The sequence below is a fragment of the Oryzias latipes genome, chromosome 6 (genome assembly GCF_002234675.1).
Source record: "Oryzias latipes chromosome 6, ASM223467v1".
NCBI classification, from domain to species: Eukaryota; Metazoa; Chordata; class Actinopteri; order Beloniformes; family Adrianichthyidae; genus Oryzias; species Oryzias latipes.
In genome coordinates this window covers 3,241,741-3,253,766 of record NC_019864.2, presented here as the reverse complement: position 1 = coordinate 3,253,766, position 12,026 = coordinate 3,241,741, and the positions used below count along the sequence as shown (strand labels likewise).

The window sequence follows — 12,026 nt, the reverse complement described above, 5'->3', positions numbered from 1 at the left end:
CTTGAAGCATTGTCATATTTTCTGACCTCCTTTATTCATAGAAAGCCACAAGCTCAGATGATGCTAAAGATATGTTGGCATGTCTCTTCACAGATAGCAAAAATCTTAAATTCATCATCTCAAATCGATAATGTTGGGGCCTTTGGTTCCACAGAGGAGAGCCTGTCAAGGTTTTTTAAAACCAACTGTGAAACCCCACCAACCAAAGAAAGGTAAGACAAGCCTCAGGTTTGTAGCCCTTTTCCTCACAAGCATGTTAATTGATGTGGTTCAGTTGGATTGTGTTTTGAAAGGATATCCAGCTGTCAAGTGTTTCCTAATTTTTTGGTGTGCTTTTCCCACACTTGAAAAGGGCTGAACATCCAATATTGAAGATTGATTTAATCAGACTGCCACTTGAGATCATTTTTTCAATCTTTATTTAATTTCCATTTGATCAATCAGCAGTAAATAGGTAAAAACCTTAAACACACACAATAATAGATATAAACATTTAAAAATTCAGATTCCATGTACACATTAACAACAAATCATTTATGTAATTAGAAGTGCCTCACTTAATTAGCAACCTCACTCATTTACGTTAACTAATTTAATTACGTTCCTATTTAAGAATTGAAACAAAGAAACAAAGAAACATTTAAGAATTGCTTTGAAATCACATTATTTAGCAAATAATCACATTTATAATTAAACTTCCCACTATAAATTTACAAAATTTACAATCCACACCCATAGGATAAACATCAAAGTCCTTAAGAATGAAAGTTCCGACTGGTACATGAAGTACACACAAACACTTCCGAAGCGTACACTTCGTTCCCACAACACACTGAACAAACAAAGAAACAAGCGACTGCGATATTCTAACACTTAGATAAAGTAACTTCTTACCGGCTGCCTCTTCAACAGATGAATTAGGACTACTCGATTGCACACAGGTAAGCAAGCATGCTTTACACACTGGCTAACGAGGCGTGTCACTCGCTGGTGCTTTTCCTAAATGAAGTGCATGCGCCGCCATTAAATACCTGACGCAGCACGGTCAGCTGCTCAGTTCCACCTCATGTGACTCAGTCAGATGCTCAGTGCAACACCAGCTTTCCAATTAATGTTTTAAAAGGTTTGCTTGTTTAGATGGTCAATAAACATGGGTTAATTTAGAAGATAATTTGATATTTTTAATTAATTAGAATGTGTAGCTATTGGAGATATTGAATAAAATGCCTTATGGATTTTAAAGTTTAGTATGGCACATAAGAGCCCTTGTTTAAAAAAAAAAAAACTATTCACAGCATGCCACTGGTTTCTTAGTGGCCTCATAGTGCATCAGGAGTTTGATTGCTCACTGACCCAACGCTTCACAAAAATGAAAAGGTATAACTTGTGTTTCCTAAAGGAAAGAAACAAGTTAACTATTGACTATATAAGAGAACTGGACGGAATAACCCCAACCCCATTGTGTTCCAAACAGGAAGTACCTGTGCATGATCTCCCATACACCAAAATCCGCTACACTTTTATAGAGAAATAAACAGCTGTTACTCAGTCTTTCTATTCTCAGAATAACCATTCTTCTTGCTCACCCTATTTTTTCCATAATATTATTTCTATAGTGCAAGTTATTGAAGTTACAGACTGACCAATCAGATGCCTCAGTAAAAGCACATGGTATCCTCCGGCCCCTACCTCAAACGTTTAAAAGATTGGATTGACAGATTCTCTCAAGCCCGCTGTCAGTGGGAGGGGTGTGGACTTCCAACAAGCTCGCCCCCTCTTGGCAACAGTAGTTGCCACAGAAATGTTGATTCAGACCGACTCGGCCAAAGACCTTAATGACATCCGGCTTCAAATTGCAGTGTCTCTATAACGGAGAAATGCCAACTTAAACTGACTTAACTATGTTGAAGCTAAGGCTACGTTCACACTGCAGGGCTTAATGCTCAATTCGGATTTTTTGAAAAAATCGGATTTGTTTGCTAGACCGTTCACATTTCCAAGTAAATCCGAACTTTTGTGATCTCCAGTGTGACCGTGACACGACCCAAACGAGACCCGCATGCGCAGAAGCCAGAAGAATACTCAACGGTGAACGACGTCACTTGTTTGCGGAGCAGATGTCAACAACAGTGTTGTCAAAAGCGGAGCTCTTTTTGTAATATTAAATTTATTTTCACGAAGGAGCAGCACAATTACAATCTTCTCATTTTAAGAAGGCAATGGAGTCGGGATCGTCTGTACCCACTGTTGTGGAAGAGGAATGTGTATGTGTTGGGCCCGCGCGCCCCGTGTGTGTGTGCAAGCGCGTGCCGCGATAGAGAATAGGGGGGGGGGGGGGGGGCAGTGTGGGCGCGCATTCATGTTGTGTGTTACGGAGGACGGTAATAAAAGAAGGTTTCCCCCAAAATAAATGCTATGGACTCTTTATTAACCCATTCCGGAGAATCTAAGGATCAGAACAGGGAGGAGGAGGAGGATCGCCTCGGGTCCCCTGCGCTTCTGAGCACGGTGACGGTCGGAAGGGGAGAAAGAAAAAAAAGTTATAGCTGTAAAGGTTCAACACCACGCTCTGCCATTTATCTGGAAAATTTTTCAAAAACCGCCCAGTTGCAATAAGAGCCCTGGAGTTTGGCCTGAAAAGAGCGATCAGCCCAAATATTAATCCAATCGGGGATCTCGCTTCCCTTCCACTAACTGATCTCAGCAGCATCGTCCACCATGGTTGATGTTTACGTTCTCGTTCCCGCCTACTTCAACGCAAAATGATGACGTTTGTTGCGTGTAGATGACGTACAGTTCGGAATCAAGTCGCCTGGCCGGTCAGACGGTGGTCGCAATTGAAAAGAACGGCTACAATTCGGATTCAGGACGGCAAACCCACGGGGCCTGGGTCGCAATTGAAAAGATCTGATCTGTGTCATTCAGACTGTCATGAAAAGATCGGAATTGGGCCACTTAGGGGCAAAAAATTCGGAATTGGGTCGTTTCAGCCTGCAGTGTGAACGTAGCCTCAGTAAGCCATTTTATATAGGTGATGTCACACTCACTCTGTACAGTTTTTTTGTACAATTAATGGGTAAAATGCATATATTATGGGATATCAGGCTCTTGTGTATCTGGCTAAAGACATCTCTAGTTAGGAATTGCCGTAGATGATGTGTAATGGCACAACACATATAGCATGGGATATATACATGCACTGCAAGCATCTACCAAACCACAGCAGTATTAAGGCTTGGTAAGCCCTGATGGTGTGTGATGGATCGAGCGGCCAATGAGGACAACAGAAGTTTATCAAAAATGACATTTTTAATTTTTCTCAAAAAATGTAAAAAGATGAACAAACTGGGCCCGTAAAAGAGGTCAACAGAAACATAATTAACTCAGGCAATAACTTTAACTTAACCAACTGAACAGACCAAGTAACAGAAACAAACTGACCTAACCAAAGACACAACAGGGGAACATATATAGTGGCTGATCAGACCACTTGAGAAACATGGGGGGGAACTAACATGAATAGACAAACATTTAACAAAGACTATAAAGACAAGACTAAACACAAAACTTGGTCTCTTAGTGGAAGAGAAAATCATCAAAAGTGGAACAAAATAAATGACCAACAGATGCAAAGCAAATAAACATTAAATAAGTCCATTAGTTTCTCCCCTGGAGGCTTCAGTAGATGGTGCCTTCCTAATTGCCTGGCTGGAGTATTTAAAGGCTGTGAAGACTTGAGCTCCTCCTTTGCCAGTCCTCACAGCACAGCTGCAGGAGCAGAACCTCAGCCACACCCGTAGCGACCAGTAGCACCCTCAGTACTGGCAACTCAAAAACAGGTGACATTAATTAAACAAACCAAAATAAGTAAACTAAACAAGTTTACATGTGCTAGAAATTATTGAAAATAGATAATGAATGTATATTTTAACTCAAAGAAATGTGTGCATTTATTCAAGAATAGAGAATCTGAAATAATATTAAAAAGAAAGTGTGCAATGCTGAAGGGAGGTTACCGCCATGTTGTTTGTGGGTGTGGCAGGGTATGCTGCCATCACATGGTGCAATAAGGACATTGTGAGCCACCATAGGGGTCGTAATGTCAAAACAATAAAACCGTATAAAATCTGAACAGCCTGAACAGAACAGAACCAGTAATTGACATCACAACACTCTTTTGTAAAGTGTAAATTGTGTGGTGGCACACCTCTGCTGGGATGCAAGGATCTTTGCACAAGAACAGAACCAGAAAAATCACAGCAACCAATTAATCTAGACTTTTGGGATAAACAGGTTTTCCTTTTTGGCAAATTATTTAAAACATTTTTTTTACATTAAAATAGTGGATTATTGTAGTCAGAGGCCACCAATATTATGTGATTCATTAATAAGTAATAATGATGTTTGGAAAACCAAAATAAAATTAAGCATCCATAACAAGCCACAAAAATATATTCGTGGACATTTGTTGTTTTTGAATTGGGGTTATTCATGTTTCTAAAATAAAAATTATGATCCAACAAAAAAAGCTTTGTCAATAGAATGAAGCTTGTCCACATCATTTATTTATACCTACATATCATACTTATCACTAATTCAGAGTAAACCTCAATAAATTCTTCGCCTAAGATTCCATACATTGTTCTCTGCTGTCAGTGTAATATTTGAATACCAACTGCAGTGATGCTTGATGGTTCTAGGTTTACCCCATGTTGGGTTTGAAGGCTGTGGTGTTGTTGATGTGTGATAATATACTTCATTCACAAGTGTATCCATGCAGACGCTGCTAGGCTATTATCAGTCAGAAATATTGCATTCAGTCACAGTGACACTGAAAATCACTGCTTGATACCATTTATAGCTGCATTTTTAATTTAATCTTGGCCTGAAATTGTCGCAAAAAGACTTAAATCACACACTTCATGGGATTTCTCTAGACTTTTTTATGATTCTTTTGTGCTCTAAAAGTAATTTCTATTTGTACATAATTTTAAATTTTTTTTTTTTTACATTTTCTAGTGAGCTCTACCATTACGTGACACATGCTTTACCTGTACTTTATCTTCACTCTTCTATAAGAACTGTACTGGTATACTCATTTGTTCAAGCGGACTATATTCTTGGATTCCACTCTGGTTTTTGGTGCTGCTCTTCACTTGAGATTACATTTCAATCGTGTTATCTCCTTTTCCTGCTTAGTACTAATTGAACTTGAAGATCCTAAAAAGACCTTTGATTTATGACAACTGTCATATTGTTATATCCTGCTGCACACTATCTGCACAGGTTCAACTGTGTTTCATGTATAAAGATACATCATTACAGAAATATCAGGTCAATTTATGTGATGCTAATATTATACATAAATTACTCTTTAGATAAATAACTTTAACTATTCAGATAGGAAGGTTACCTCACAACAGTTCACCAATCACAAGCAGCAGTAGGTTGACACAAATTGCCCTTCCTAGGATTAGTTGTCTATGAAACACATTTAAACCAAAACCAGTAACTTTGTTTTCAATTGAAGATCCAACAATTCATTCACTTTGAGTTTTGTTCTTGTTATGGTGCTTTTCTGACCATTAAGTATCTTGTTTTACCCATTTATAATCCCAAATCATGATTTAGATTAATGCAGATTAGATTGATGCAAATAGACAGATTGCTTCCTGATGCAGGTAAGACCTATTTAGGTAATGTCTCATCGTTTTTCCCAGTTTAAGCCTAAAATGGCTTGTGTTTTGTAATATAACACATCTCAAATTAGTTATTACTTTTTTTTTCTAAAACTCGTGTTGTTCTTTCTGTTCTGCTCAGCGTAACTAGACTTAATGATCTAGAGCTTCTTCTACATGGCCTTAATTTGAGCCACCTCACTGAAGTCATGACTGTAAGTACTCGCTTTCACACTGACACACTGACTTTCACCCTTTGCAGACTCATCTTCTACAGCTGCAGCTGCAATTGAGTCATTTTTAATTTCTTTTTGGTTTTCTTGTTTTTTTTCTGGAGCGCAGGAAAATGATATCACATGGAGCTGCCTGTTGACCATGAAGAGGGAAGACCTTGAGAAGGTAAAAAACAACCCTCATTTCTATTACCTGCATTGTAATAATTTAATAATAATAATTTGTGGTTGATGATTCAATTTATAGTTAGTATTGGTTTATTTTGAACTGTCCTATTCACTGACTTAAAATGAATCCAGGACATCTTTTGCCAAAACTTCAACCAGTGTGACTTAAAGATAAATACTTGGTAACGAACAGTGCAGGTGAAGTTTTCCAGATTTCTTTCATTTCTTTCAAGATATTTAAGTGTAAATTAATCACGTCTTTGCTAAATTCAAAGTGTTTCCGCACATTGGACTGGAATGATTGGCTGATCAGTTTTTGCTGCAATCATGTGTGTTGGTCGTTTTTACATTATAGTGAAATAAACCTAATATCCATTAGGGACAATACAAATGGTATTTTCCAATACTGATATTATCAATTTATTTCATTTTAATATAGTTTAATAATGGTATAGGTAGATTCGATTAACACCTTGCCTCAGATCGATTTGGATCATAGAAATACAAATTGATTCAGCAATTTATGTTATTCATCGTTATACTAGACCCCTACTAGGCTTACTATTACAGTCCACAAAATGGTTCCTCACAACAGTTAAAGTAAGCATCATTTCTATTTTGTTTCCATTTTTAAGATTGGTATCACAGACCCAGAGGATCAGGAAAAGGTGCTGAATGTTGTGCAGCAGATCCACTTGGATAAAATAGACCTCAACACCCTGTGCCAGTTGCGTGTGGTTTACAATGGGTAAGATGCTTTATTAAAACACGCATTCTCATGAAAATGCTGTTTTTAACATGTTTTGTTTTGAGTGATGGAGGACATGTATATAAAGAAAATTAAAATTGCATTTTGGAGTATTTCTTTGTTTAAATGGTGAATCAGGAGCAGACAAAAAAATGCTGTTTGAAAAAGAGCTTATTTGCTATTTAGAAAGTACACTGGCGAGGCCACAAGCGCCCTGCTCTGCTACATTCGGATGCATCCACTTACAGACAAATAGATCCATGAACGTCTTTTTTTTTTACTCGTCTGAGCTGGAATCTGGATCAAAAATGTACTGATGAATAGCTCCAATACTGCTCACTATTTTAGTTCTGCCAGTTATGTTAGGTTGGGGTTTTAAGGGGCTGTGAGCTAGCGAGAGAGCATGGATGACTTGAAGTGGGGAATGGGTGGATCCGCTAACAACCTCACCCACAATTCAAAGGTGAAATTCTAATGAACTTCTGCCACTCTGCAGAAACTTTGTCCTAGAAAGAAACAAGTGTTTTTATTATTTTGGCTAAGAACAACAAAATCAGAATTAAAAGACCACAGGGAACACTTTAACAATAAATAAAAAGATGAATGGAGTGGGACTTCAATATATGTGACCAGCTAAACATCAAATTCTAGATTCTTACAACTAGTTTTAAAGTCCTAGTCCGATCATCTTTTAATCTATTGTAAAAGCATCGCCAGCAGTCTTTTAATTGTGATCGTGGTGTTTTTAGTTAGAAAAAAAAAGTTGTCACTTTTTAGAATGTAGTTTCTGCAGAGTGACAGGAGTTGGTCAGAAATTCACTTTTAAGTCATGCCCCACCCACCCCCAACCCAAAAGTATAAAAATAAAAAACCTAAAACAGAATTTTTTTGTCAGAGTGGGTGTTTACCAAAAATTACATGTGGAACTGTTGAGAGTTTTGGTTTTTCACTGCAGCTGCTGTGGGAGTGTGGAGGAGATTGAAATAGTCTATGATTTTACACAATCTTTTGAGAGCTTAAATGTAGCGACAATTGTGCCTCAACAGTTTTCCCATCATCTTTCTCTGCTCCTAGATAAACTAATAGCAGGCAAAGGGAGGTGTAGTAACCGGAGGACGCCAGCACTGTCAGATGAGCTCCACCAGTAGCTGCTAGTGAAAAGAGATGTTTATGCCAGGGCCATTCATTGTAAACAATGTTTTCCTGTGCTAGCCATGCAAGCTAGCTCAATGCTAGCGGGGTTTCTGGCTCATTTCATGACTTTTACGGATTAAACAAAATCGATTTTTTTTTTTTTTTTTTTTTTTTTTTTTACGATAGGGTCAGGATCGGTCATGTCAAACCTGGGAAAAATTGCCCGTGAACTGTCACTAGGATTAATCAAATATTTTTTTCAAGAACTACATTAATGTATAACCTATAAAGTTCAATTTTGCTATTTTTATTTTGTTCCTACCGTATTTTCACGACCATGGGAGGCACCAGGTTATAGGGCATGGTTCTCAGTTATGCGGGATTTTCAGTCTTTGACACATACAAAAGGCGCAACGGGTGTTAAGGCGCAGCACATTCACGCTCCATTCGGACCCTCAGAGCCTCCAGAGTGGATTAATAAAAGAACCAGACTGTCATTTTAGAGGAAACCTTTTTTTTCTTTTTTTTTTTTTACTGTTCTCCCTAACTGGGTAGCACAAACTGAATGCGCGCTCACACTCACTTGCACTCAGCTTTTTGATCTTCACGCGGTGCGCTTGTTGCCGGAGCTCTGTTTTCCTCCTTCTTACACACGTGCTAGCGAAGAGACTGCTTAAGCACACACACAAATACTCAGTGTGTGTTTAAAAAATGCACCAGGAGCAAATCTAAGTTAGTTTAGATTTCTTTTTTCAGTCATAAAACAGCATCTAAAAATCCATCAATCCGCATAGCTGATAGGTGCAGTTTAAAAAGGGCTTCAGTCATTTTGTGAACAACATTGTGGGGACCTGGGACTTAGCCCCCCTTTTTTTCACCTTATCCCCTTTTTAGGGATAAGGTTAGGGATTGAACCCCTTAGGGCAGGGGTCGGCAACCTTTTTTACTCAAAGAGCCATTTGGGACCGCCCCTAATAAAAAAGAAAGCACCCGGAGCCACAACCCGTTTTGACATCATTATATATATTATGCATGTATATATTATTCAAAGGTGCTCATTACGTCGATCGCTATCGATCGAAAAGTCGATCTTCAATGACATGAGTGTAGTTCGCGGTCCAGAAAAGATTTTAAAAAAAAAGTACTTCTTTAAATTCCACCAGCCAATCAAAATCCTCACTGAGAAGGACGGGACTTGATTGACATGTAGATTGGCCAATCTGAAGCATACGTCGCTGCAAATGCACATTATGTTCTTTAAAGGATGATACCGCGGCCACGTTGGGAGGAGTTACTGGTTCTGGTCTGATCGCTGCATGGAGCGATGTGTTTATCAATGCATGGTAGAAACTGAGAATGTGGAGAGATCAGGTTTATTATTTTGAAGAGTTCTACTTGGTAATCATGTTTCCATGTGTGAGTTCATAAAATCATCCCAGAGAAAGTCTCTGCTTCAACTCCTGCAGGGAAAGCTGCGTCTGAATCTGACGCCCGTGTTTGCATCTCTCTGACAGAGTTTGAAGCCAAAGCCCCTCCTCCGCCTCTCTACCTGCTTTTCCTCTCTACCTGTTCACCTGTTCACATCCTCTGTAGCTGAGAGTTGGTTTCCCCCGTGCTCCTCAGTGTGTCCTACACAGAGAGCGCAAAATACGATAGTCGGGGCGCTCCAGCGCCGCACAAGGATGAAAGAGCCGGACGCAGGTTATAGAGGGGATAGAGCGGGTTAAGCAAATGAATGAAAGAAGGCGCTCCGCTGAAGAAATATTCAATATTGTACACATTTTATTATTGGTCAGAAATATCTTTTATTTAAAAAAATCTTTTATTTTATCAGTCCAGTAGGAAAAAAAACATCAACAAAAGCAGTGTTGGGCGGTTTTTGGCTGGGTCTGGCGGTTTTCAGATGACTTTTGGGCTGGAAAACTGTGACTCTATCTGGCAACACTGGCGCGAACTCTCAGTCTGTCATCAGCGAGTTGGTCTCTGCCCCGGCAAGTTCCCGGCAGAAGATCGGAGTGTTTATTGAAGCCGCCCCGCGTGTCTCCTCCTGCTATCAGCTCTGCAGGTCTCGCCCGATAAATACGAGCTCATTACGAAGCTGTTTCTTACGTGGCACTCGCTTCGTGCGGAGCCAGCAGCGCCTTTGAAATGGCATGAAAAATGAACAAACTAAAATACAATTTAATTATTATAAAATACTCATTATTTTCCAAAGTCACAGGGAGCCACAAGAGATGGATGAAAGAGCCACATGTGGCTCCGGAGCCATGGGTTGCCGACCCCTGGTTCAGGGGTTGTGGTCAGGGATTGTGATGTGCGGGGCACAAGCAGTTTCCTATTTCTGCCAGCTACATGGCAGCTTCACTCTTACCGTTGTGGTGACCCTCTAACTGGCCTATACTTCTTTCCACCCTTCTTTTACGCCCTACACATTAGGAAACCCCGCTTCATAAGTATGGAGAAAATTTTAGACTTTTAAGTGCACCTTATAGCCGTGAAAATACGGCATGTGATTTTCTAGAACATAGTTTCTGCAGAGCAGCAGTAATACATTAGAAATTTGTTTCTAAGCTGTGGGCTGGACTTTTGGCGCTATGTAAGCTTGCCCAGATGTCCCATCATCACTTTGTTTGCATGCTCTCCCACTAGCTTACAGCCTGCCAATTGTAGTAGCTAAAATGGGCTATACTTAGGGCTGGGCAAGAAATTATTTTTGGAAAAATTGAGATTTTATTTTCCCATCTCTTTGCTTTCTTGGACTTTGGTTGTTCAGAGGAAATTCTGGTTTCTCTCACAACAAGCATGAAAACATGAAGACAGCAGCGAAAAAAGAGGAGCTTCTTCTCTAAGGGAGAGAAAAAAACAAGCTTATTGAGCAATATTTACAAGCCCACGCGACACGTAAAGCACCCCCCACCCCTGTAACTTCTGTTCACTTGTCTACAGCGCCTAGTTTAGGCTGATGGGGCAGCGGGACATGTGGCGTTTTTTACCAAGATCAAGACAGAACTGGAGGATAAACCTGCTGGACTTACTGCAGCAAAAGAGAGATTAATAAAAAGTGTTGATCTGTACACAGCCGTGTTGTTACACACTCATGCTATTATTCTACGATGCTATCATGCTATGCTAACTAGCTGTTGCGTGTGAGAACGGTTTTCGAACCACAAACTGGTTTAAAGTTAGACAATATTTTCACGGAGCACACTTTAAGACGTGGCAGAGAAATAAAAGAAACTTAATTCATAGGAAATTCATTAAATAACTATTTTCTAAATACAATAACAGACATGGATTCATTTTGAATGAAACTTTATTAGCAGCTTCTAACATTACAGAGTGTTGGGGTAAGAAAAGCCCCCTCATGATAGCGCTGCATCTTTACTGTCAATGACATCATGGCACGAATCCAAAACATTCTAACGTTTTCCGGCTGTATGAGACACGCGACTGTATGAAGCTCAAGCAAACTACAAGACACACCCGCACTTCTTTTAAGATGCAGCCATTCCTCTCTACGACCCTCCAAGGGCCAGAGCAACCCAATAACTCTTGGCACCCGTACGAGTCAATCCCCCCCCCCCATATGGGTGCATGAGACCAAAGCGTATCTATGAATGTATACAGTCAACCATAAATATTTGGACAGAGACACATTCTTTCTAATTTAGTTTCTGTACATTACCACAGTGAATTTTAAATAAAACAACTCAGATGCCATTGAAGTGCAGACTTTCAGCTTTTATTCCATGGGTTGAACAAAAAGATTGCATAAAAATGTGAAAAACTAGCCTTTTTTAAACACAATCCCTTCATTTCATGGGCTCGTAAGTAATTGGAAAATTGACTTCCATGCTATTGCATTGACAGGTGTGGGCAATTCCCTTATGTCATTATGAGTGAAGCAGATAAAAGACCTGGAGTTGATTAGAGGACTCGTGCTTGCATTTTGAAGATTTTGCTGTGAAAAGACAACATGGGGTCAAAGGAGCTCTCCATGCAGGTGAAAGGAGGCATCATTCAGCTGAAAAAACAGAAAAAACATGCCAGAAATTGCTACAGTAT

General features: G+C 39.5%; 1 protein-coding gene across 3 annotated transcripts in view; it reads left to right on the top strand.

Annotated features, from left to right (window-relative positions):
• The window catches only part of asz1 (ankyrin repeat, SAM and basic leucine zipper domain containing 1), a 76,263-nt gene that overhangs the window by 47,486 nt on the left and 16,751 nt on the right, over positions 1–12,026 (top strand). For all 3 annotated transcript variants that reach the window (XR_002289675.2, XM_004086224.4, XM_020701566.2), the window contains exons 7-10: positions 94–212; positions 5,821–5,893; positions 6,021–6,077; positions 6,715–6,827. Coding sequence is in view for 2 of the 3 variants with exons in the window: in XM_004086224.4 (XP_004086272.1) it covers positions 94–212; positions 5,821–5,893; positions 6,021–6,077; positions 6,715–6,827 (362 nt within the window). In the remaining variant the exon portion in view is untranslated. The remainder of the gene's footprint in view (positions 1–93; positions 213–5,820; positions 5,894–6,020; positions 6,078–6,714; positions 6,828–12,026) is intronic.